The 22,292-nt window shown below is 44.5% G+C and overlaps 2 protein-coding genes and 1 long non-coding RNA gene across 7 annotated transcripts in view; 2 read left to right on the top strand and 1 right to left on the bottom strand.

Annotated features, from left to right (window-relative positions):
- mob4 (MOB family member 4, phocein) overlaps positions 1-121 on the top strand; it is a gene marked incomplete in the record, with an annotated part of 8,027 nt that extends 7,906 nt beyond the window's left edge. Inside the window, 1 exon segment of the mRNA XM_024260541.2 lies at positions 1-121.
- A 303-nt stretch (positions 122-424) lies between these two features.
- Positions 425-19,186, bottom strand: rftn2 (raftlin family member 2). Of its 5 annotated transcripts, none has more exons than XM_024260526.2 (9): positions 18,771-19,185; positions 7,084-7,264; positions 6,383-6,488; positions 6,167-6,305; positions 5,868-6,086; positions 3,886-3,992; positions 3,072-3,175; positions 2,920-3,001; positions 425-976 (listed from the first exon to the last, which is right to left on the bottom strand). In XM_024260526.2, the coding sequence occupies exons 1-9, from the start codon at positions 18,907-18,909 to the stop codon at positions 794-796; spliced, it is 1,260 nt and encodes a 419-aa protein (XP_024116294.1). In that variant the 5' UTR covers positions 18,910-19,185; the 3' UTR covers positions 425-793. The 5 variants fall into 5 exon arrangements, with proteins under 5 accessions (XP_024116294.1, XP_024116293.1, XP_024116295.1 ...); XM_024260525.2 differs by having other exon boundaries at positions 6,383-6,491; positions 18,771-19,183; XM_024260527.2 differs by lacking the exon at positions 18,771-19,185 and adding an exon at positions 18,265-18,630 and having other exon boundaries at positions 6,383-6,491.
- LOC112138006 lies at positions 11,175-13,461 on the top strand. The gene is made up of 2 exons (XR_002917683.2): positions 11,175-11,329; positions 13,283-13,461. It is a non-coding gene; the product is annotated as an uncharacterized LOC112138006 (long non-coding RNA).
- Positions 19,187-22,292: the final 3,106 nt, after the last annotated feature.

Below are 22,292 nucleotides of genomic sequence, written 5' to 3' on the forward strand. Positions count from 1 at the left end.
TAGCCCCCCCTCACCCCCAGTTTTTGTTTTCTAAATGGACTAAATGCATTTTGTAACTGTCGACATTTTCATGTCTGTTAATAAAAATGAGTTATTTAGAAGAGGGCTGCGAGCGCCATGACTCAGCGTTTCTCTTGTTTACATGGATGAACCCAGAGGGAAGACGGTCATCACCGTTAACAGCTGAACCCATCAGTCGTCAGTCACTCGTGTTGCCATCACAACACTCCCGTCTTTCATTAGAAAGTTCTGGAGCTGAAGCATTTGTGTGCCCGCTGGTGCCCAGAGGAGCTGGATGATGAAGGCTTCATTTGACAGAGCTGGAAGATCCAGGTGGAATCCCTTATCTCCTGGTTTACTTCTGCATGTCCATCATCTTCTAGAAAAGTGAAGGATGAATCCAGGAGGAAAAGCCACAAACACCTGAGAGCTGCAGCTTTTATTCTGAAGGAGGAGAGCGTTTACAAAGTGTGTGTACATACTGAAAGGTGTGTTCAGGAACCGAGTCTGCTGCTTTAATCTCAATTCAACAGAGAAGGTTTCCTGACAGTCAGCAACATTTCTGAAGTACATGGAGAAAGAAGGAGGAGATCTGGGAAACCAGAGCGGTTCTGGGAGGGGGATGAGCAGCTAGCTTAACAACAGGACGTGGTGCATCAGGAGGCATGATTAAAGGATGGTTGTTGACCTGAAGTCCAGTTTTCTGCAGCCCAGCAGAAGACACTCAGAAATTTGCATTTCTTTATCAGAACATCTGAAAGGAACAGCGTTCCTCTGGACTCCGCCCTCCCGCTCACATGCACGTCACCTCCACCTTCCCTTCCTCTTGGTCGAAACCTTCCTCCATCTGGGGCATGGAGCTGGGATAGCCCCCTCCAAACACTGGGAAGCCCCCACTGCCTCCTGCAGCAGATGACAGGCTGCCTGTGGGGGAGGAGCCTGCAGCCACGGAGCTCGCCACACCACTGCACACGTCCTGGAGACACAAGTTTGAAGCATTTGTTATGATCTGTACATTTGTGTTGGTTCCTTTTCCTCCTCTGTCTGTTTCTGTCATCATGACGGGCTTCTTTCATCCATCAGCAGCATCCAGATCTGATGGATCGGGTCAGAAAATCCAGCTGACCCAACAGAACTCTCAGCTGTGTTACATTCAACCTCACCAACAGGCCCAATGACAGAAAATGTTATGGGTACAGAGAGCAGACAGGTGCTAGGTGTGGTTCAAAAGCATTTTAAATATGTGGGCGGAGCCTCAAAGCTCCAGCAACCAGAAGTTCAGGGACTCTTAGGGAAAAGCAGGAACTACTGTGGTAGAAGAACCTGAACTTTGCTACCGGTTATGGAGCAGGGTCCAGACTTTATCTTAGAATGGAAGCTTTGGTTTAGGAAGAAGTCCAGGAACTCCTGACAAGAGTCCATAGGTGCATGGCCTTTGACACGGCAGCTAACGGTGGTTTTACCGCCAGTTCCAATACCTGCAAATGAGCTGCGACAACAGAAGCAGCAGCTCCTCAAAGCTTTAAGAGGGGAGGCAGAAAGCACAACGGTGGCCAGTGATGAGTCACATGATCCCATCCAGTAGATTTCCTCTGAAATGAGTCCGATAATTGAGCCATGGGGCACACCGCTGGAGTGACAGGAAGAAGAAGCAGACCTTTGACAGTGATTGGTCAATGAACTGGTACCATAACGGTTCTTGGAGAAACCAGTGTGAGGTCCATGGAGCACCGTCAGGGACGTGCACAGGGTTTCTGAGGGACAGGGCCTCAAAGTTGGAAAAAAGCAGCAAAAACACACTTAAACAACATGGAAATCAAGTAAAAGTGTAAAAAGTACTCAGCTATACGACCTGTGTAGGTGAAAGTCATGCAAATGTCATTTTTATATGTTTACAAATGATTATTGTGCTGCAGACAGAATCAACATGAATGCAGATGGTAACCTGTAGTATCCCCAGAATGCTGACATGAAGAGTTCTGTCCTGTCAGGTTCATGTTGGTCACGTCTGTTAATGGTCCTCCGTGTATAGAAGCGTCTGCTCTGCAGGTCTACAGTAGCTACGTTTGCATGGCCACAAGTAATCGGAATAAAAACCTGGTCACAGTAAAAATGCGTCATTCAGAATACTCGAGACAGGAGGATTATACTGATTGTTGATCCGATTGTGGTTCATGTAAACAACCTATTCTGATCAAGAAACGTGATCTAGCTTTCTTCTTCTACAACTATTTCAGGTATTTTAGACCGTTCTGCGAATGTCAAAATGATTTATTCTGATCAAATGTGTGGAAAAACATTTGTTACAATCAGATCAAGTTTTTCAGGCCCATGAGCACAGTTCTACTCTAATCCGATCTTTGATCTGATCGAGGACATTTCGCACATGTAAACAGCAACTGTCAGTTTCTCCGCTTCTTCCACGTTTTGTTTCTCCATGCTTTCCTGCATTCATTAAGGCCTGCATCAGTCAGGAACTGCAAGAACCAAACGTTTCTGTGCCTTTGAGTGGAAATCGAATTCACCAATGTATGCACACACCTTCTACCCCCACAAAAACAATGATGACATCATGACCAGCGAAACCGTATAATGAATGGGGCAAAAATAACTTATAGAGCCAAAAAATAGATATATTTCAAAATCCACTAACAAAACCAACACATGTTAGAGATATCCAAAGACGTTTTTATATTATGGGATGGCCACACAACCTAAGGCTTATCAGAGCAGATCTGTGAAGCCTGTTCCATCACCCTGCTGGTTCCAGTGCTGAGCTTCCTGCTTCTGGTTGCTTACCCCCCCCTGAAGATCTCCATGATTTCAGGAGGCTGCAGCCTCATGCAGCTCAGCAGTTTTATTCCCAGACTAGGCCAGCGCCTGTCACCACGCCACAACCTGTTAGTGACCCCCCCTCACCTCTTTCCTGGTGAGAGCAGCTGCTGGGTTTCTGGTGGGTCGCTGCAGAAACACAACCTGCTTGGTGGCCAGATTCCCGTCACTGAAAACAGCAGCAGCCGCCTCAGAAGAACATTGAGAACTTGCAGGGAAACAAGTGAAGAGGTGCTTACCTGTCATGGCGGATGATGGGCGTGGGCAGCACACAGGTGAGCAGCCAGCCAAACTCGGCCAGAGTGTGCAGGAGGGGGCCATAATCTGTCTTTACACTGCAGCCCTGCGGAGGAGCCACCACAGTTCAGAAGATCAGCAGGTGTGAGTCACCTGAAGACCCGCTAGAGGAACGGCAGCGGTCTCATGAGGGCACATTCTCTGTGGAGCGCCCCCTGGAGGACACATAACTGCAGTTTTAAAAGTTAGTTGGATAACTAGCGTTGGCAGTTAGCGCTCCTTTCCTACTACAGTGAAGAGGTTCTTCCTCTTTACCTCCAGATTCCAGCAAGGTTCTGAAACACCAAGGAGTCTTGGTATCTCTGGGCTTTGATGTGCAGTGAAGAGGAGTTCTTACCAGCTGGACGTGATCAATTGTACTTATTTCTCTGGAACAGTGGACATTGAATTAACCCAGCGACTATTTTTCATCCGTTGTCCAAGGATAGATATTAAACATTGTATTAAAAACATAATAGTAAAGATCTCACTGAGGGGCAGAGCCATATTAAAATTCAACTGAATGTTAAGGACAACCCCGACTTCCTGTTCCAGTTCAGTCTCGCTCCCTTTTTCCGCCCCCGCCTGCAGCCGCCTGGTCTCGCTGATGATCCAGGCGAGTCACAAGTTATCTCAAACACACCTAGTGTCAGCAGCTGGCCCCGCCCCCTCCCAGCACTTGTGGGTAAATAGAGGGAGTGGCTGGATCCCAGGATTTCACACTTTACAGTTTTACAGGGTCCAGATGTGCGATTTTCCATGCGGGTGTAGACCTGCCTCAATGACAGTCCACTGCTCCACCACGATGGTGTCGTTGGCAGAGGGAGACGCGCTCCTCTCCTCGTACACAAACAGACCCTCCAGAGACCGCGGAACCGGCTCACCTGGAAAAGAAGGTCACAAGGATCAACAAGGACTCTTCAGCCTTTAAACACACTCATCATCTCCATCCAGGGAGCTCAGCTTCAGAAATATTCAGTCATCAACTACTATGGGACCAGAACTCACCAGAAGATGGCGCTTCAACAAAACTATCCCCTCACACACTGAACTGTGATATCTGTATTATTAACATGGAGCTTCCTAACAAAAAAAACTCATTAACTTCATGGAACTAAGCTTTCCATTCTTATTTTGATGTATTTGTTGTTGCTCAGTTTTCAGTACATTAATGGAGAAGTTCTGTGTTATCACCACAGTCAAACAGCAAAAAGCTAGATGAAACAGCGTTTTAGAAGATCCATTCTCTTTTATGGAAGAAAATCTTTCAAAGTTTTTTAATCTCTAAGTGATCTGAAAAAAAAAGCTAAAATCAGCTTAAATTATTACTGAAGCCGTGGAGGTGATACAAAAGCCTCCATTTTAATTTAAAGTCTCAGTCCAGCTATATTTATTCTATGGCTGATGTTATTCATACGCACTTACAAGCGATCAGCACATTTACTGACAGAAATCCACCTTGATGACCTGCAGCAAAGATGCACTCTGCTGCATTGGCCGGACATATTTGTGCGTCCAGGGCTGGATTGTGTGGTGGTGCGGTAATGCTGTACACCGTCAGTGTCTAATAATAGACAGTATCATTTTCAATACGTCATAAAAAATGACTTTTTAAAGAGAGAATTTCTTCTAAAAAATGTTAAACAAACCGTGTTCCCCCTTATTCGGGGGGTTAGGGACCGGAGACTACCGGGAATGCACCAAATCCACGAATATGAAGAACCCCCGCCTCCATCTCACCCCCCCACCCCCTACGGCCAAATACCACTCATCAAAACACTTCTGATCATGCTGTGTAAACATTCATTACAGAATATTGAAGTCTATATAGAGAGTTTTTGTATCCAGAACAATAGAGTGTGAACCTTTAGTGAGGACTGTCTCTCTGTGCCTTAAAGAAGCGCACGAGTGTGAGAGGACATCTTTATCCAGAATTTTTCAATTTCATCCATAATAAACACCTGCTCTGGATGATTGTTATCCTCCGCTAACATCAGGAGGATTATCCCTGATGTAAAAATGAACAAGATTTCAAATCATCTGTAGTTATGTAGTTACTGTAGCTTTTATAAATTAACCTTCAATGTTATTTCTTTTTCTGGGACAGTGCACATTGAATTAACCCCACGGCTAAGTTTTATCTGTTGTTCCCTGACAGATGTTAAAATACTATTAAAGACATAATAGCACAGATCATCCTAAGGGGCAGAGCCATATTAAAGTAAGGACAACCCCCGACTTCCTGTTCTCCTTCAGTCTCGCCGTTCGCCTTCATCTCAATCGCCTTCCCCCGCTGGTCTCGCTGACGATGCAGGTGAGGTGCCGGTCATCTCAGACACGCTCAGTGTGAACGGAGTCCCGCAGACACAAACCTGGACCAGGAAGACCTCTGCCGTCATGTTTGGATTGGACTGCCGCTGTCTGAGTGGTCTCATTGACACTGTCCAGAACCAGGAGGTTGTAGCAGAGTGCTGCGTCATAGCTCACTCTGTCATGCTTTGTGCTCACAGCTCAACTGTGTGTTCTTGAACCCCAGGAATGGTGCCATCTCTGTTAGGGCTGAGCACCTGGTGCTCCAGAATGGAACAGGAGCAAGACCAGAATTTAAAGAACCAGGTTTTGGGTACGGTTCCCCAAACAAATGGTAGGTCCAGTTCAGTCTCGCATTAAAACCATTTTTGTCTCGGTTTGGTCTCAGCTTTATCTCCGTCTCAGAGTGAAGCTGTCCAGGTGAAGGTCCTGGGGGGTCAAACACTCACCTTTCAGCGTGTCCCAGTACACGAAGGAGTCCACCAGGGACCAGCCTCTGCGGTAGTACGTGGCTGTCAGCTCCAGCCAGTCGGCCTCGAGGGCGCTGACCACGGGGCCCTTCTTGGAGACTCGCATGGAAAGCGCCCCCTGGTGGTATTGACAGCACACAGAGTCCAGAGAAGCACAACCTGGATCCCATGAGTGGAAGAAGACCAGCAGCTTCAGGTCTGCAGGGTTTGAGAAGAACCGAGGTGAGTTCTCCTCTCAGCTGAACTCCAGCAATAACAAAAGTGCAGCAGAGCCTCACCTGGACTGAAGGTGTTCTCCAGCTCTCTGTCTGAGGGCGGGGTCTGTGGGGGTGAGCCGGTCGCCTGGCTGTTGATCCCGCTGACCTGCTGGAGGATGGAGCCGACAAACCGAACGCCGCCGCGAGCACTGCTGTTGACCTGCAGAGGAGACAGAGCAAGCTGATGAGGGCGAAGCTGTAGGGAGGAGCTTAGATGAAAAACGCCATCCTTCTGACCCTGTCGATGAGCGCTCGCACGGTGTCCCCCGTCAACGAGTCTCCAGGAAGAGGCCACTCCTCCACCCGCAGTGTTGGCACGCTGTGACACACGGGCGCCGCCTTTCTACTGAAAACATAAACGAGCGAGGGTGAAGCAGATGGAGCCTCAGACACGAGCCAAGACGACGACTGCAGAGGCATCAAGCAAAAACATGTCAGAGGAAAAGATTCATGGCAGAAGCGTTCTGAGCAGTCTCTGTGAGTCAGAGACTCAGAGTCCCAGAGGAGTCAGACTGACCTGCTCATTACTAACACTGACTGTGTCAAACATGAAACCCCCTAAATCTGAAAATGTGCAAACACTCTTATTAATGTGCAGTTTTAAATCCCATGATTTCATCCAGTCATGTCTTCACAAAAACACCATCCTGAGTGATGGTCTGCACCCACACCCTCAGTGGGTCCATGTTAATCCAAACATTCGGGAGCAGCTTTGCTCAGGTTTCCGTCTGTCTCAGGAGCCTTCCATACAAGCTTTAGTCAGCAGATGCTGAGAGGTTCTGCTGGACCTCTTCATGCTCATTCATCTCATCACAACTTTCACCACAGACAGCAGAACAAAAGCTCCCATCCTTCTGCTCTGTCTCCATCAACACAGACCTCCGTCCTCCAGCACTAAAAAAATCAGGCGTGGGTTGTGTGAAGGCAGGCTGCAGTACCTGGTTCTGGGGCGGACCAGGATGGTGCGGTAGAGCAAGCTGAAGGGCAGCGAGCGCGTCCGGCCCACAGACAGGATGATGGGGTGAAGGGCAGCCAGCACAAAGCCCTGGGTGTAGTAGGGCTGCAGCGCCTGGGGGAGCTCCAACAGCGAGGACAACAACTGGACGGTCGGACGACTTCCTGCAGGAACAAGACCTTCATGATCACCAGAACTCATCGTCATCATCAGCATTTGACTTCAGTCATCACACCAACTTAAACAGAAAGATTTTTTAAATTCAAGTTATTCCAGATCATTTCAAAGTGTTGTAATGCATTTTAATCCAGATTATAGAGAAAAATAAAGTTAGAAACATAATCAATATAAATAAAGTTTAGCATAAAATACAAACGTGGTTTATACTCAATAACCCTGTTGTGACAGTAAAATCTTTCTAACACTAGAGGCTCTCAGCTCAGATCTGTTTGCTCAGCTGTTGGACAGGACAAGTTTAAAAAAAGAAAAAGAGAAATTTGTGATATGAACAACTTACACATTACCGAGATGTTAAGTGGAAAAAACTGCCAGCAGTGGGATTTAAATGCAGGTGAGTCCTTGCAAAATATTTACAAGTCCTGCACCACCGTCGACCTGTAATAAACTTTTTGTTCTGTAGGCTTAATAACAGCTTACAGAACAAAAAGTTTTGAAATTCAAATTTTGAGTTTTGAAACCTAAAAAACAGAACATTTGAAGTTGAAAATAATTAAGTTTATTTTAGAACAGCAAAAAGCTTTGGACATTTTAGATTTTTCTTTGGCCAAACACCAAAGTTTCTTCAATTTGTTTTGTTTGGGTTTCAAATAATATTTGCCCCAAAACAGCTCCATAAACTGTCAGCTCTATCAGAACAACATGGAAGAGTTTGAAACAACAGCAACTCTGATACCAAGTGGTCGACCACGTAAACTGACAGAGAGAGGTCAGAGGATGATGAAGGTCAAAGAGGTCATAGACTTTCTACAGTCAATCACTACAGAGCTTCAACCTTCATGTGACCCGTGGATACTCCTTCTCTGGAGAGATGAACCACGTCTTTTCCATCTGGAAATCTGATGGACCAGTCTGGGTTTGGAGGTCGCAGGAGAACGGGACGTTTCAGACTGCATTCGAGAAGGAGGAATGATGGTGGGGGCTTGTTTTTCAGACCTCTTAGTTCCAGAATGTTCCTGAATGTTTCAGGATACCAAAACATTTTGGACAATTCCATGCTCCCAACCTTGTAGGAACAGTTTTTTTCTGTTTGTTTGTTATATTTTCTGATTAGAATTCCCTTTGAATTCTGTATCATTTTATTTTCACCGTCTTTTCTATCAAAATCTTGCCAATCACGCCAAAAGTCAGTGCTCAGGGGTTGAGAGCCAAATTAGAGTTTACCCAGCTGTAAATCCTAATATAGAACCAGAGTCAAATTGGTTTCAACATTATGATATAAACAATATAGAATATTAACCAATGATAATAATAATTTTGGCATTTTGTAGATATTAGCTGTTGAGTATCTGTGTGTAAAATATTATTTATACTTAAACTTGGTTCGATTATGCTTGCAGCACAATCCCCAAAAAAATAAAGGACAGAGAAAAAGAAGGAGAAGGACCGTCAGGAAGCAGTAAAGGCTAGCAGACCTCTTAGTACATGGCTAAAAACAAGTTATGGCACAACAGTTCCTGCAAGGACAGAAACCTCAGAAGGTGTACATTTGAGAAAGATGCTAGCTATGACCAAATGTGTGTTGATTGAGGACCATATCAACCTATGCTTGGATGTCCCAAAAATGCAGATGGACGATCATTTCTAAACAGTCTTATAGCAAAAGGCCCTGGTTGGAATATTCTCCTGATAAGGATTGCATGTTCTGCTTCAGTTGCCGTCTTTTTCTTAATGAAGAAAACTACAGTAAGTCTGTTTGGAGAGTGACTGGATTAAACAACTGGAGAAAAAGGCTGGAAAAAATTCAAGAACATGCAAACTCAGAGGCCCACTTGACAAGCGATGGAACACTTTCAAAAGAAGTTCTTTACAAGCAGCTTTTGATATGTCAGACGTTCAAGGCAAGGGGACGAGAGAGCGGGAGAAACTATAACAAACAGAAATTTTGACAAGATTGACATTATTTTATATCTTGCACGACAGGGAAGTGTCCGAAATGGAAGTTAAGGAGCGCTTCCTAGGGTATGATGGTGCTTCCAATATGAGTGGTCAATACAAAAGACTGCAAGTATTATTGCAGCACAATAGCAAGGCTCTATATGTTCATTGCCATGCCCACTGCCTAAATCTTGTCCTGGTTGAAAGTGCAAAATCAAGCCTGCACTTCATTACATTTTTCAACCTTGTTGAGAAGCTCTATGTGTTCTTCACTGCCTCTCCAAAAAGACACACAGCAATTGCACAATGTCAACAGGACCTGCACCCTGGAGAACATGTCATTCAGTTACAGGAGCTTTCTGACACACGCTGGGCATGAGAGAAAGCTCAGAAGGCCCTGAATAAGGGGATGGATGTTGTGGTGAAAGTCCTCACTGATTTGACAGTCCAAGAGCCTCCGGATACTGCTACAGGTGATGCAAGAATGTACTTTAATGCCACCGACTTTGAGTTTTACTGTGCCTTGCGATAGCCACACCAGTTTTTGATGTTACTGCACTTGCCTCTGATGCACTGCAGAACCAGGGAACTGACCTGACCATGTCATATAGTGTTGTTGAGGAAGTAATGGATACTTTGTCCAATCTGAGAACAGATGGACAGTTTTCCAAACTGTTCAAGAATGCCACAGAAAAGGCAGAGGCTTCTAGGATTAGCATTCCTACAGTGTCCCCCGGACAGACAAGGCAGAGGAAAGTACCTAAAGGGTATGAACACAGTTCTACCACTGCCACAGAGAGTCGCTCCTTCAAATCAGTGGAAGAGTACTGTGCTACGGAGTGAAGATGTACTATCCATTCCTGAAGTTCTTTCCCCATAACTAAACAGGAGATTTAAGGGAGATGGGAAGACACACTCCTTCAAAGTACGTGGTACACTCAACAGTTTGACAAAGGCCAGCAACTGGGTAGGTAAAGGAGCCATAGGTCACGACTCTACTGAAGATATCCACACACTGTGAATTCTATGGAGGAGAAGAAGAGAAGCTGAAGACAGAGCTCAGAAAAGTTGGTGAAAAACTCACTCAGAACCCTGTACAAAGAAGAGAGGCTCTCTGATCTTCTTCTCACTACTGAAAAAGATATACCAATAAATCACAATGATGTGATTCATTTCTACAGGGATATGGCTCCCAGAAGGTTACTGCTTTAAAGATGGGATTTTCACATTTAAGTTATTTTCATTTTGATATTTGTCTTGCATATTTTTTTTCAAAGTTTATGTTCAACTGTTTAATGCAAAAATAAAGTGTTTATCTTCAACAATAAACACCCTCTATTTTTTTATTGCTTTGAATGTCTGCCAAGTCTACTGTATGATAGTGTAAATAAACCCATAGTGACAATAGTTTGTTTAGAAAAAAATATCAATTGCATATCACTTTCATTTACACAAGGCACATAGCTAAGTAGTTATCTTTCTATTATCACTTTGTTTTTTAAATGTTTATATTAACTTCATACTACATAATAGACCGAGAAAAAAATGTGCCCTTCTCATAGTTTGAGCCCCTGTCCTTCAAAAATTCTGTGCACGTGCCTGCCAACATCAGTGTGTGACTTGACCAATGAGCTTCTGGAAGAATGGTCCAGAATTCCTAGAAACACTCCTCAACCTGTGGACAGCCTTCCAGAAGAGCTGAAGCTGGAATAGCTGCTGAAGGAGGAGCAGCATCATATTGAATTCAATGGGTTAAGAATGGGACGGAACTGCAGTTCATGTGTGAGTCAACGCAAGGGAGACAATTATTTTGGTAATGAAGTGTATGGTTATATGACAAATCATCAGAAAATCCTGTTCTATGTGGAATTCTTTACCTGTTCTTTTCATTCATCTTTGTCTGTAACCATGATGACGCTGATGGCATTAACAGGCAGCTGCGTCTGTTCTCTGGTTCTAGACGCTGCTGCAGCGTTTGTCTCAATACTGCTCTGATGAGACGCCTGCATTTCATTGACACATGCAGATGTGAAACCATCCAATCATCTTCTTCAGGGTCATGAGGGCCCCCAGAGTCAGTGACTTCAGAGTGATGGTAGAGTTCACCTGGACAGGTAACAAGTCCATCACACGACCAGACACACACACACACCTTGTTTCTAATGTTTCTAAACCAGAAATCTCCACTTGTATCTGAAGCGACTAGTTTGAGACTTTAAATAAATTCAAGAACCTCCAACAATCTAAATCAGGGGTGTCAAAACACAAGGGGCCAAAATCCAAAACACACCTTAGGTCGCGGGTTGAACAGGATAAACATTTATTGAACACTCTAAAACTACATTTTTAAAACTTTAAAAATACAACTTTTAACATAATTATGAATAATAAAAATGCTGGAATATTATTCCAGAATAAATCAACGTAAACTTTAAACAACTTTCAGTATTTTCCCCTCCATAAAAATATATTTTGTCAAAATTATATAAGTTAGAAATAAGCACAAGATAACATCGGGTCAATAATAACAATAAGGATACAATAGACCCTTTTGCCGTGACGTTACACATCCTGTGATGTGTGACGAGTAGCTTCTGGCTCATGTTGAGAACTGCAAAGCTGACAGCTGAACACTTTTAAAGCAATTTTATATTGCTAATGGAAGGTAACCCAACCAATTGTAACAGAAATGTGAACAACATTTATTTTATACATTTCCTACCTGGTTGTATTGGTTTCCTCCTCTCATTCACAAATCAGAGTACAAATGTCAGTAATCCTGTCTGCAGTCAGAAGAATGCTGCAGCTGATTCTCCAAATTCCTCTGGATGATTTTAAACGAGTCGTGGATTATTTCTCTCTGACAACCTGGTTAAAGTTAGACAAAGGTTACAAGAACTTCAGTGAATGCTGCTTGTTAATTTATGAATGTAATTATGATTTTATTCTTTTAATGCTAACACTAGCATTAGCTTTGTCTATGAGACGTGGAGCTGCAGAAGATCTTTTCTCACCAGTTAAAAGTTTCCTAAATGTCCGTTCTCACATATCTTTGTAAACAGAGTAAAAGTCAGATAATTCCAGTGTGTCTGACATTAAAGTCAAACTTATTACTGTTGTGATGTTTTCTACTGCAGTCAGTGAGCTGCTGTTAGCTCAGCCGTGGTTCTAACATCACTCCTCTTTGTTTTTGATCATAACTGGGTCTGATCTCTAGGAAAATAAAGGTAAAACATGATCAAATTAACTGAAACTGTTGTCAAAAATATGAAAGTGAATATTTCCACGTAATGTTACAAAGATTATTATTTGTTTTATTTGGCCGCTCTTATTTTGAAAGCTGAAACTATGTGTCTCGATAGCTGCTCTGAACTATTTCACTGAACCAAACCATTCCTGTTTTTACAATTATTCCCTAAAATATCCCGTAGAACAACAAGTAAGTCTATCCTTGGAAGCGATTAAAATCCGTGCAGAGATGCAGAGATGCGCGTCTTTGCTGCAGGTATTAAATGTGACCAACATGAATTTCTATCAGCTTTTGTGCTGATCGCACTAAAAGTACATGGAAATAACATTAACCAAACACAACCCGTTAGAATAATATCTGCTCAAATGAAAGGTTGATATTTTCAATAAAACACACAATATTGGAGGATTTCAAACAATTATATTTTGATTTGAGAACAATCTGAGAGGAAATGAAAATACAGTTCAGCAGGACATTTATGAAATAAATATTGTAATTTTTTCTGTTGAAATTGGTAAGGTTGCCTTTTATTATTTACCTAAAATTGTGTTAAACTGTGTTCAGTTCTTCGGTTTCCAGTCTGAGTCCACGGACAGGAAGTTACGTATCCCGCTGATCTGACGGCTCTGTCGTCATTTTGTGTGACGTCACTGTGAAAAGGGTCTATTACCCTGAGGGCCGGATCCGGCCCCCGGGCCTTGACTTTAACACATGTGATGTACATGAATTCTCTGTTCACATTTTAGAGATCAAAGATAAATGTTAAAGTAGAAAGACTGACTGTTTTCTCTTTATTCTGTCCTTCTCAAACTCCCAGCACTTTGAAGTCTGATTCCTGACGAGAGCAGTGTTTGTGGTTACCTTCCTGAGCTCATTTGGAAAAGGGCTTGAAGACACATTCACCTAACACCATGTTCCTAAAGCACCGAGCTAGTAGATGTAGACTTTTCTCCTCTGGGACAGAGCTGCTCTGTGGATAAATGAGCTCAGATCACAGTTTGAATATCATGTTGTGATGTCAGTAAGGTACTGCTTCAGTGGGCGATGTGACTGTTCATTCTTATTTACTGCTGTGGATCCAGAAGCATCGTCAGACACACAGAGACTGAAATGCTCCACAGAAAAGCACAACTACACACTAACACAAGGCCAAACAGAACTCTGCTCACCCCCACCTCCCTGCTGCCTGCTGACCCGCACACTAACACCTCTGTTTGGATGGAGGAGGAAGCAGAGACGTGAGGAGCCGAGGCCCAGAGAGGAAGAGGAGGGGAGATGCAGCTAAGCAGCTGAAGAAGAGAACTCTAGACTGTTGCTGGGCTTAAAACCTCAAAAATGAGACAAGCCAAAACATTACAGTCTTCCACTGAAACAAACAGACCTGTGGTCAGCGATGTATGCCCCCCCTCACCATCATGCTGTAAGTTGTTGTGCGTCTTTCGGCACACCCCCTCAATGGTCACCACAGCGGTTTGGAAGTTTTCATGCCGAATTGTCCTGACACAGTCCTGTATTTCATCCGGGCTGGGGACCGGCACAGACATGGGCCCCCCCTCATGGCTATGTCGTTAGACAGTTGCGTGAATGGGCCTTGCTGAAGGACCCACTCTGGATTGAGTTCACTGAACTCTCTGAGAAGTGAACCCTGAACAGTCCTACACCCGTCCATCCAGCCTGTGTGTCTGCAGGATTCCGTTTTCTCAGAGCATGTATCGCTGTCTTAAATAACTATCAGTTTTAAAAGTTTAAAGTCACTGAAATGAGTTTTTTCATTCATTACTGAGTCGTCACAAACTGAAAAGAAGAAGTTACGTTCTCCTTCTGGTTCTACAAGTTCTATGAACTGGATTTTTACTATGACTGATGGATTGTGGGGGTGTTGTGGATGGTGATACATTCTCCCACAACACATATTACAGTAAGTAAAAGTGAAATCGTTCAAAATCTCATTTATTAAAAATGTTGAAGTGCATTTGAAAAAAGAAAAAGAATACCATTAAAGAACTATTTCCACTTTTGTTGCAACCCTTCACAGAAGCTGCTGTAAAATTAAACATTTGAGCCAACAATAAATCATAAAACAAATGCAGAGGAACCGCTGGAGACACTCAGTCCAACTGGATGATGTGACATGTGGATATTATCTGAGATAATCCAGATCAAACTTCTCAGATTAAACAGGTTAGATGTGGAAATCCAGACAGACAGATTTTCTCAAAACTGAATTACCTCAGTAGATTAAAACTCATTTCAGAAGTCTGTCAGCCCCCCACCCCCACACAGAGACGTGCCCCACACCTACATTCATTTCTATCACTAATCCTCATGTGTGGTTTCTCTGACCTGTGTTCACGCAGAGGACAGCTGTGTGAATATAGACACCCCCTTCAATGTTGCATCATGGGACACAGACTATTGACAGCTCTGAGACAGACGAGTCCAGCTAAGAGACAAAACTTCCATCACTGCGGTGTCACACCTGAACAGTTTCTTCACATGTCAACTCCAGAAAAAAGAGACAAACTGAGCAGAGAATAAAAAGGCAAAAGTCCTGTTTAGGGGCAGAAAGCCCCCACCCCACCGCTGGATCCTCACCCAACAGGTGCTGTTGAACCGGGCAGTTTCCAAATGGACCTGGATCTGAGACTGCTTTCACACTAGGCGGTCCTGCAGACTCAGATGGATGGGAAGAGGCTGATCCAGTTTGCTTTCACACCCAGCACTCTCAGGGGAGCCAAAAACTAAGCCAGATCTGAAGGGAACGTCGGCCTCTAAAGAGCTAAAGGGACCGTGGTCGGGATGTTCAGGTGAACCAGCTGAATATCTGGACCAACAACCTTCTGCTGTGACTGGAGTTCTGAGCAAAACATGGTGGAAGTTCTGCGGCCCTGAAGGAGCTGAGCTGCCCCGACTGCAGCCCCACACCCACAACCCTCAGGCTGAAATGAGGCCAGGCTCCCTGGGACAGGCATGGGGGTGGGGGGGTGTCCCAGAAATGCCTCATCCATTCAAGGACACTCGTCTTCTCCACTGATGAACTTCACCAAACCTAGCTCCAAGTGAAACACTGCAAACCAGCAACAGTATTAAAGCCAAATCAGTTCAACACAAACGTTTAGGAGTTGAAGCCAGGCAGAATTCAAAGTTTCTGTTATGGATTTCAAAGATCTAAAATGTGGGAGACAGTGACTATTCTGGTAAGTTTCAGAGTTTGGAACCAGCAGCAGAGAAACATTTGGATCTGTCAGCAGCTGTTATCCAGAGAACTGCATGGCTCCACCAGTGCTGTGGAGAATGAAAGCCCCCTTTAACAGTTAAGTTAGTTATAAGGTTCATGACAGTTGGTGAAAACAAGACCCCGGGTCAATGACAGAACTTCCTGCACCATGGCTGCCTTAGCGGGCTACCTCTGAAACACCTCTGGACCATCTAAGGATAACCTCTGAAACCCTTCTGGACCACCTCTGGACTGTCCTGCAGGACTGTCAGGGACCTGCTCTGACTGATTATAAACACATGAAGCTTTCAACATTTCTTTCCTCTAATCTGCTGAAGGTCCGTCTGCTTTCACACTGAGGGGATCTGAGCCAGAGTCTCTCTGCAAGTATCAGAGACCCGAGTTCTGGTGTTTGATCCAAACCAGAGCTCAGGTGAGATTTTACACCTAACAAACCAAGAGAACCATCATCTGTGGACCAGACCATGATCAAATGAGGATCATCACTGCTCTAGCACTCCAGAACCAAAGCTGGATAAGATCAGAACCAGACCTGGATCAGATCCGGAGCAGACCTGGATAAAATCAGTTGCTATAGGAAATAGCAGTTGGTTCTGCATGTGCTACAACCTTTTAGCAGCTGTTTTCACTGGAGTTGAAAACATGAGAGTAACATGCACCAGGCCCTGAGGATCATCCACGGATCGGATACCTATGGGGTCATTTCAGGGGCGCTTACAGCTGGGTTATCGGCATAGAAACTGGGACAGATGATGTTGTGGGCAGTTTGAGTTTGCTCCACCCACCTTAATCTGTCCAAAGACAGCAACTGAGCAGGACAAAGTGAAGCCCAGATAGTCTTACCCATAGAACACAAGTCAAAGTCAAGGCCTGAGGGCCAGATCCGGCCCTCAGGGTAATTCTATCCGGCCCTCCAGATCATTTTATGTTATTGTTATTAATGACCAGATGTTATCTTGAGCTTATTTCTAACTAGTATAATTTGACAAAATATATTTTTATGGAGCCTAAAATATTGAAAGTTATTTAAGGTTTAAGTTGATTTATTTAGGAATAATATTCCTGTCTTTTTATTATTCATAATTATGTTAAAAAGTTACAGTTTTAAAGTTTTAAAAATTTGTCATTTTGCTAGCTTTTTGGACTTTTTTGGCATTTGCTAAGATTTTTTAGGCTGTTTTGAAGTTTAGCTAATATTTCAGCTACATGCTAGCTGTTTTGGTTAATTTAGGATTTTGTTTTTTTTTTGGCTAATTTGGCATTTAGCTAATATTTTAGCTTGCTATCAGCTTCAACGTTTTCAGCTATTAACTTCAGCGTTTTTAGCCATCAATTTCAGCATCATCAGCTGCCAAATTCAGCTTACAGCATCCACACTAACATTATCGCAGGTAAAGAGAATAAATATAATAAGAAATCATTTTGTGTTTGCATTTCCGAGTATTTCTCCGTTTAAGTTGCTGTCACTCAAAGTCCCAGAGAAAAACTGTTTGAATTCCTGAAACTTTCATACGTGACAGTAGCTAGCTAACCCGGATGTAGCTGTAGAGGCTGAAGAAGATAATATAACGCCCATTACTGTGCTGTAAAGGATTGTAATTCAGTGAAAGGCCAAACTGATGTTAGCTTTCATTATTTAGGGATTGAAATACATGTCCGCTCCTCATGCAGTGAAGCCGCGGGCTGTTTTTAAGTTGGCCTCACGTATTTAAGCTGAAACTGAAAATAAAATCCCATCAACTGTCACGAAATATGCTGTCCATGTTTCATCCAATCAGTGGAGGAACAGTGAGCAGCAGCGGGCGACAACGGGCAGCTATAAAGAGATCCACCGGGTGGTTTAACCGGACACCAGAACCGTTCTCCTGAACGTAACCCTTCGTCTGCATCTAAAAACATCACCACCGTCTGCATGCATTTAGAAAATGAAGCGTGATTAGACCCTCTCTGTATTCTGGCATTTCATTAGATTTCTAGTTCAAGTGAATTCAACAATCAGCATGAAATCAGTTCTGAGCTCCAGCTAGAGCTGCTGCTGCTGCAATGCAGCCTAAATGATCATGATTTATTTTATTTTTCATGGGCTTTTCAAAGTCTGTGTATCACTCGTATGTCTGGGGGGGTTAAGGGGCGGGGTTACACTGCTCTGCCCCATAAGCCACGCCCACACAGGGAATTTTTGGAAAGATGAAAAATGGCTTTTTAAGACATTTAGGATGAGGAATTTTTTGTTAAAAACTTCACAGTCCTAATTAAAACCCCACTGGGAACGTTTAAAGAAAATGTAGGGGGACTTCAAAAGGTTAGTTTTAAAGTTTTAAAAATTTGGTTTTAGAGTGTCCAATAAATGTTTATCCTAATCGGCCCGCGACCTAAGGGGTGTTTTGGATTTTGGTCCCTTATCCGATTGAGTTTGAGACCCCTATCATAGAACAACCAACAGCCCAATCATTCAAACACAGGTGATTAACACATACGCCCCAATTGACATAAATAACAGATAATGCAATGAAGATCAATTAGCAGGACAGGTGGACTTTTGAACGTAGCTCCTTCCTGACCTCCTGTAGCTTCCTGTGACCTGTCTCCAGGGATCTTTGGAGGAGCGTTTGTTTGCATCCCGTTCATCTAGGACAGTGGGGGCTGGTTTTGAGCTGCTTTCAGAGGACAGCACGTCCTTAGGAGTGCGGGTGAATGCTCACCAGAACCTGCTGCTGCTCATGTTCAGTCCTGCAGAACCGCAGCACACTGGAACACCTCGCTGTGCCTGACTGCTGCCCATGTTAACCTTCTCTGAACCGCACTAAAACAGCGTGGGAACGTTTTCCCTGGGTTTAGCCTGTCAGGACCAGGAACTCTTCAGTCACCCTGGATCTGATGATGAGAAAGACTGAAACTGATCATGAGCTAAAGTCTTCGATGTTACAAACCGCACTAACGAATCTGCATGATTGTTTTAAAAAGAATGCACATGCCACGTCATAACATTCTTTATTCCACTGATCTTCTAAGTCGTTAGTGGAAATGACGTGAACAAAGTCGGAGAACAGAGCAGCAGTCCCGTCACCTTCCAGGCTGAAGTCCAGCAGGACGTAGTCGTAGGCGCTCTCCGTCCTGGTCTCCACCAGCGGCCTCCTCAGGCTGGAGTAGATCTTCCCGGGACTGCTGTCCTCCGGGTCCTCGAGTTTCCGCAAGCCGCAGCCCATGGCCTCCGGGCGGGATGGAGCAGCTCTCAGCTCCTAACGGCGCGGCTCCATCGCGCCTCCGTCCCGATGAGACCGGCGCGCGCGCGGCGCAGAAAAGGAACCAAAACCCCGCAAAAAAACCCGGGAAACTCCGGGAGCAGAGGCTCGCGCGCGGAGCGGCTCTTTTTTTAATGTGGAAAACTCTGAAACGCGCACGTGAAGAGGAATGCACGCCCGTCTCCTGCACCAAAGTTTCTTTCACAAACTTTCGAGTTAAATCGGGATACTTCCGCTGTGAATTTCAAAATAAAACGGACAGATCTGACACGTTCCCTAAAACGGCTTGTGGCCGTTCAAACCCAGAGGAAAATTCACCGAGACAGTTTAGTAAGTAATCTGTCAGTATTCGTGCTTCTGATTCCTCCCGTACCTGATCCCCGCTCATGACATGGACAGAGTCCTGGGTCAGAACCATGGTCAGAGCCAGCTCTGGTTTCCAGGACCACGTGTGATGAGAGCATGATTAACACTTTCATCTCGATGTGGCTCCAGCTTCCCTTCTTCAAAGAAAGAAAAAAGGACTTTATCACTGGACTGACTTAACAATTAATAAATGTGACTATTAAAACTAGTGATATCATTTGTGATAAATTAGTGATAAGCAATAAAATGTTTTTTTTTCTTTTCTTTCTTTTTGACTCATTTCAAAGTGTTTCAATGACATGGAGGTTAGTGAGCAATTAATAGAAATGACCAGTCCGACTCTGGAATGGATGTTTGTGGTTTCCAAGTTGGACACAGAAACTTAAAAGAATAGTTGTAAGTTATATATATAAACACCCATACATAAGAAATGTAACAAAAATGTCTTCTGTTTCTTTTCCAAAAAGGAACATTTGGTTGTTTTAGCAGGGTTGCTGTCTTATTTTGAAGTCTGCTTGCCCAACATCCGGTCTGGTCTTGAATAAGTGTTGACTTAGATCATAGACAGAAGTTCTGCTGTTTCCATCTCATGGGTGGAGGTTAGGAGATGGAGGGATGAGGGACTGCTCCACTCAATGGTTTAGGCCAGGGGTCTGCAACCTTTGCCAGTAAAAGAGCCATTCAGGCCTGTTTGGTACTGATCAAAACCTGTTAGGAGCCACAAAACCTTTTTTAAAAAGATTTTTTAGGAACATTTTACTCCAATTTGCATCATTACAGAGTTGTTTTTTTCTAATAAATATTAATTATATTTATTTTTTTGTGGGAGTGTCTTGGCTGACACGTCTCTGCAGCATTGCGTGGCAGCCAGGAACCGTACCACTGGACTGGCAGACTGGGGTGCTGGTGTTCCAACTACCGGGGAATCCCACTCCTCAGCCTTCCTGGGAAAGTCTATACCAGGGTACTGGAGAGGAGAGTCCGTCCGAGAGTCGAACCTCAGATTCAAGAACAACAGTGCGGTTTCCGTCCTGGTTGTGGAACAGTGGACCAGCTCTATACCCTCTTCAGAGTGCTGGAGGGTTCGTGGGAGTTCACTCATCCAGTCCATATGTGCTTTGTGGATTTGGAGAAGGCGTTCGACCGCGTTCCCCGTGGTGTCCTGTGGAGGGTGCTCTGGGAGTTTGGGGTCTGGGGAGCCTTACTGAGGGACTGTCCGGTCTCTGTACGACCGGAGCAGGAGCTTGGTTCGCATGGCCGGCAGTAAGTCAGACCTGTTCCCGGTGCATGTTGGACTCCGGCAGGGCTGCCCTTTATCAACGATTCTGTTCATACTCTTTACCCAGCCAGCAAGGCCAAGTGGGCCCCACATGGTTCAAAAGTGGGCAGAGAATGTGCCAGGGCAGCAGCACTTGCTTGCTTTGCTGGACCCTGGGCAGCGGAACTCACTACGCCGTCCACCGGGCGACTGGCTAGCATAGCCACCTAAGCCAATGTGGGCAAACACAGCTGGGGCCATCACAGAAACTGAGGACAAACCCAATTAGGGCCCACATTCTCTGCCCACTTTTGATCCATGTGGGGCCGCTAGGCCTTGCTGGCTGGGTATGGACAGAATTTCTAGACGCAGCCAGGGGCCGGAGGGGATCTGGTTTGGGGACCACAGGATTTCTTCTCTGCTCTTTGCAGATGATGTTGTTCTGTTGGCTTTATCGAGCCAGGACCTCCAGCATGTATTGCAGCGGTTTGCAGCCGAGTGTGAAGCGACTGGGATGAGGGTCAGCCCCGCTAAGTCTAAGATGGTTCTGGATCGGAGAAAGGTAGTTTGCCCTCTCTCCGTGGGTGGAGTGCTCCTGCCTCAGGTGGAGGAGTTTAAATATCTTGGGGTCTTGTTCATGAGTGATGGAAGATCGGAGCGTGAGATCGACAGGCGGACTGGAGCAGTGTCAACCATTTTACGGTCGCTGTACCAGTCCGTTGTGGTGAAAAGAGAGCTGAGCCAGAAAGCGAAGCTCTGGATTTAGTGGTCGATCTTCGTTCCAGTACTCACCTATGGTCATGAGCTCTGGGTCGTGACCCAAAGAACAAGATCCCGACTACAAGCGGCTGAAATGAGTTTGAGTTTGAAATGAGTTTCTGGAGGGTGGCTGGGCGCTCCCTTAGAAATAGGGTGAGAAGCTCGGTCACCCAAAGAGAGCTCGGAGTAGAGCCGCTTCTCCTCCACATCCAGAGGAGCCAGTTGAGGTGGTTCGGGCATCTGGTCCGGATGCCTCCTGGACGCCTCCCTGGAGAAATGTTCCGGGCATGTCCAACTGGGCGGAGGCCCTGGGGAAGACCCAGGACACGCTGGAGAGACTACTTCTCTCGGCTGGAGCTGGAGGAAGTGACCGGAGAGAGGGAAGTCTGGGCATCTTTGCTCAGACTGCTGCCCCCGTGACCCGGTCCCGAATGAGTGGAAGAAGATGGATGGATTTATTTTTTTTGCATGAATAAACACATAAATATTAAGAAAAAACGTCATTTTCTCAAAGTGAAATGAAATTTTTTTTTAACTTTTGACAGAAGCTTTCTTTCAAAATAAAAGACTTCCTGTCCCAAACAGGAAAACGCCGGTGAAGCCATAGTTTTCCTATGAAAGGTTTTAAACAACACAAGACAAAAAATCATTTTTTTTCTTGTTATACCTTAGGTCTGAATAGCTAGTAACCACTGATATCCAGCACAAGATAAAATGAACTTTAAAGTCATAAAATAAACCCAGCAATCAAAAAAAGATCAGCCTTTTTTTTTTAACCAAAGTTCTGCTTAGTGTTTGTAATCTGTCCATTCTGGAGGAAGTGAGGAGCAAACAAGGGGCAATTATGTCAGCAGGGATATAAAAACCATTACAGTCGATCTACTAGGTTCACTTAACTAAGATAAATGAATCAGTTGAAAATAACAAAGTTCTTTGAAAGCCTTTTAAGTTAATAACAAATGTA

Source organism: Oryzias melastigma, linkage group LG21 (assembly GCF_002922805.2).
Source record: "Oryzias melastigma strain HK-1 linkage group LG21, ASM292280v2, whole genome shotgun sequence".
Taxonomy (NCBI): domain Eukaryota; kingdom Metazoa; phylum Chordata; class Actinopteri; order Beloniformes; family Adrianichthyidae; genus Oryzias; species Oryzias melastigma.